The 3,241-nt window shown below is 40.0% G+C and overlaps 1 protein-coding gene across 1 annotated transcript; it reads right to left on the bottom strand.

The window, feature by feature from the left end:
* Positions 1–433: 433 nt before the first annotated feature.
* On the bottom strand, positions 434–1,835 carry LOC110456290 (growth hormone secretagogue receptor type 1-like). The gene has a single exon (XM_021506932.1). The coding sequence runs from the start codon at positions 1,654–1,656 to the stop codon at positions 565–567; it is 1,092 nt and encodes a 363-aa protein (XP_021362607.1). The 5' UTR covers positions 1,657–1,835; the 3' UTR covers positions 434–564.
* Between the last annotated feature and the right edge of the window lie 1,406 nt (positions 1,836–3,241).

Genomic DNA, 3,241 nt, shown 5'->3' with positions numbered 1-3,241 from the left:
GTTGTTACGATTTCCGTTTGTGTAGGTGTTGATACCGTGTCGTTACTACAATACTGCTAACAGAGACTAATATTACACAGCTCTTTCAAATATATCAATATACTTACCAATATACTTATCAATATACTTACCAATATACTTATCAATAATTTATAATGTTATCAAAAGATACATTATCACTGTACATTTAATAACAATTAATTAAAGTCCTTTGGCTTCCAAAATACAAAGGGGCCGCGGTGGCGAAGTGGTTAAGGCGTCTGACATTTTGCTACCAGTAGCCCTCCATCACTGGGTCACGGGTTCGAGATCTACGTGGCGCAGTCACCAGGTACGTAAACTGGCCGTAGGTCGGTGCTTATTCCTCGGGAACTCCGGCTTTCCTCCGCCACAAAACCTGGCGCGTCATTAAATGACCATAGCTGTTAATAGGACGTAAATCACTAACAAATCAAACCAAAACTTAAATACAAGGTAAGCGTTCGCATTCGCATATAATACAGCTATAAGTGTCTAGTATCGACCCCGTCTTTATCCACACGTTCGAGTATAATATGGCAGAAATCACGTGTTTTGGTTAAAGTGACACTTTATCCTCCCTTTGACGATCTTTATAATTTCGTCACGAATTTTTTTATCAAAGATTCCGTATATAATAGGATTTACAATATTATTAATCATGAACATATTTCGCACGAACCGTAACCCTGCGATTTGTGACTGACTTTTAGTTAGCCAGCTGTTGTCGAGAGAGATCAGCACCATTACTATGAGAGTTGGTATGAAACAGATCACATACACGCTTGTGACTATACAAAACATCACTGTCAGTCGATTGGCAGCAAGTTTCAGGGTGTCCAAAGACATCTGACCACTTGATGTTATAGAATTCCGGTGATTTTGTCGACTTTCATTTCTTTGACAAGCTGACGAGGACGATATGACAGTTACACTAGCCAACATCTGGCTGGTTCTGTTACGTGCTTGTTGGAAGAGGGCCCTGATAACGAGAGTATACAGCACACACAGAACCACAAGGTTACTGACGCAGGCAGTCATTAAAAGTATGTTATACGCCAAGGGAAAGGTACTGGATCCTCGAACTGTAATTGTGGTGCAGCGAGACCCAGTCACATTCAATGCTGTGTGATCTACCATCTTAATGCCGTTAGTTACCACACTGGGAATCACCAAACATGCCACGAACACAAACGTACCAAGCAGCATCGCTCGTCTCGTTCTAATGGTGAATCGGGGCTTAAGAGGGCGACAAATCGCCCGGTAACGATTGATCGCCACCACCGTCAATAAAATGGCCGAATAACCGCTAGCAAAATGTTCCATGGTTTGGAAAAACTTACATACGACGCAGTTTGTGTATTTCACTGGGTTGAAATATGAAATGATTTCTCCTGTCGGGCACACTACGCTCGCGAACAAGTCCACCATTGCCAGTACTGGAATGAAGTATCGGTCTTCATTGTACTCCCGAAATCTGAATTTGTAAATGTATATCACAATGGTATTTCCACACGTCCCGATCAGTAAGTATATCAGCAGTAAAATGATTATTGGCATGAGAGTCGTCCTTAAGTCGATATTCCATTGGTCCAGTAGAGCCGTACGCGCTAACATTGCTGTTCCGTTGTCAAACATACCCAACTACGGAGACAGCGGATGTCACACCTGTAGTGGATGTAGCTGTGTTGACCAGACGTAGTGGTCAAGGAATGTCTATTAAGTAAAGCGAAATGTACAATATTAATATTGCATGAACGCTGTTGAAATGATTTCACTTAACAGTGGCACGTTTATATAGCGGGTTCTAAGATGAACGGAAATGATAAAAAAAACAAAAAAAACACCTTGTTTCTGTTTCGAATTTTAAACCTATCCATTAAACGGGAAGTCTTCATACAAAATACAATTAAGGTACAATGTATCATTCAGTGACGTATAGGAAAACATTTCAACAATGCATCCATTAATATTGTAGGTCATATTATCACAAAACTTCCTTGTTCAAGACGGTTCATGAATCATCCATATGGATACACATATGAAAACCTTGCATTACTGAACAAGCAATTAGTACATTGTGTCCCGACATGTTTGTATCCATTCTGAATACTTATAACTTTTGATGGAATTCAAATAAGAAGACAATGCATGTTGAAATCTTCATTTTTGCTAAATGTATTTTGCAAATTTTCAAGTATTTTTACGAATGTTTTATTTATTTATTTGCAGACATTAACACATTCATCAATATAAAACTTTTGCTCCAAATGACATCCTTGTTGGGAAATAACAACATCATAGCCACTTGTGGGATGTAGCGGAGAAGGAAACGGTAATCAAGTTGAAAACCTAGGAATTCAAATGCAAATTACATCTTGATATCGACTGTTATACCGGGATGTTTTAGGTCTTGATTTCGACTGTTATACCGGGATGTTGTAGGTCTTGATTCCGACTGTTATACCGGGATGTTTTAGGTCTTGATTTCGACTGTTATACCGGGATGTTTTCGGTCTTGATTTCGACTGTTATACCGGGATGTTGCAGGTCTTGATATCGATTGTTAAACCGGGATGTTGTAGGTGTTGATATCGACTGTTATACCGGAATGGTGTAGGTCTTGATATCGACTGGTCTTGATATCGACTGTTATCCCGGGAGGTTGTAGGTCTTGATATCGATTGTTATACCGGGATGTTGTAGGTCTTGATATCGACTGTTATACCGGGTTGTTGTAGGTATTGATATCGACGGTTATACCGGAATGGTGTAGGTCTTGATATCGACTGTTATACCGGGATGTTGTAGGTCTTGATATCGACTGTTCAACTGGGATGTTGTAGGTCTTGATATCGAAGGTTAATACCGGGATGTTGTAGGTCTTGATATCGACTGTTATACGAGGATGTTGTAGGTCTTGATATCGACTGGTCTTGATATCGACTGTTATACGAGGATGTTGTAGGTCTTGATATCGATTGTTAAACCGGGATGTTGTAGGTCTTGATATCAACGGTTAATACCGGGATGTTGTAGGTCTTGATATCAACGGTTAATACCGGGATGTTGTAGGTCTTGGTATCGACTGTTATACCGGGATGTTGTAGGTCTAGATATCGACTGTAATACCAGGATGTTATAGGTCTTGATGCCGACGGTTAATACCGGGATGTTGTAGGTCTTGATATCGACTGTTAAACTGGGATATTGTAGGTCTTGC

The sequence above is a fragment of the Mizuhopecten yessoensis genome, unplaced genomic scaffold (genome assembly GCF_002113885.1).
Source record: "Mizuhopecten yessoensis strain PY_sf001 unplaced genomic scaffold, ASM211388v2 scaffold8631, whole genome shotgun sequence".
Classification (NCBI taxonomy): Eukaryota; Metazoa; Mollusca; class Bivalvia; order Pectinida; family Pectinidae; genus Mizuhopecten; species Mizuhopecten yessoensis.
Note: the sequence above shows the minus strand (reverse complement) of the source record. Positions and strands in the feature narration are given on the sequence as shown.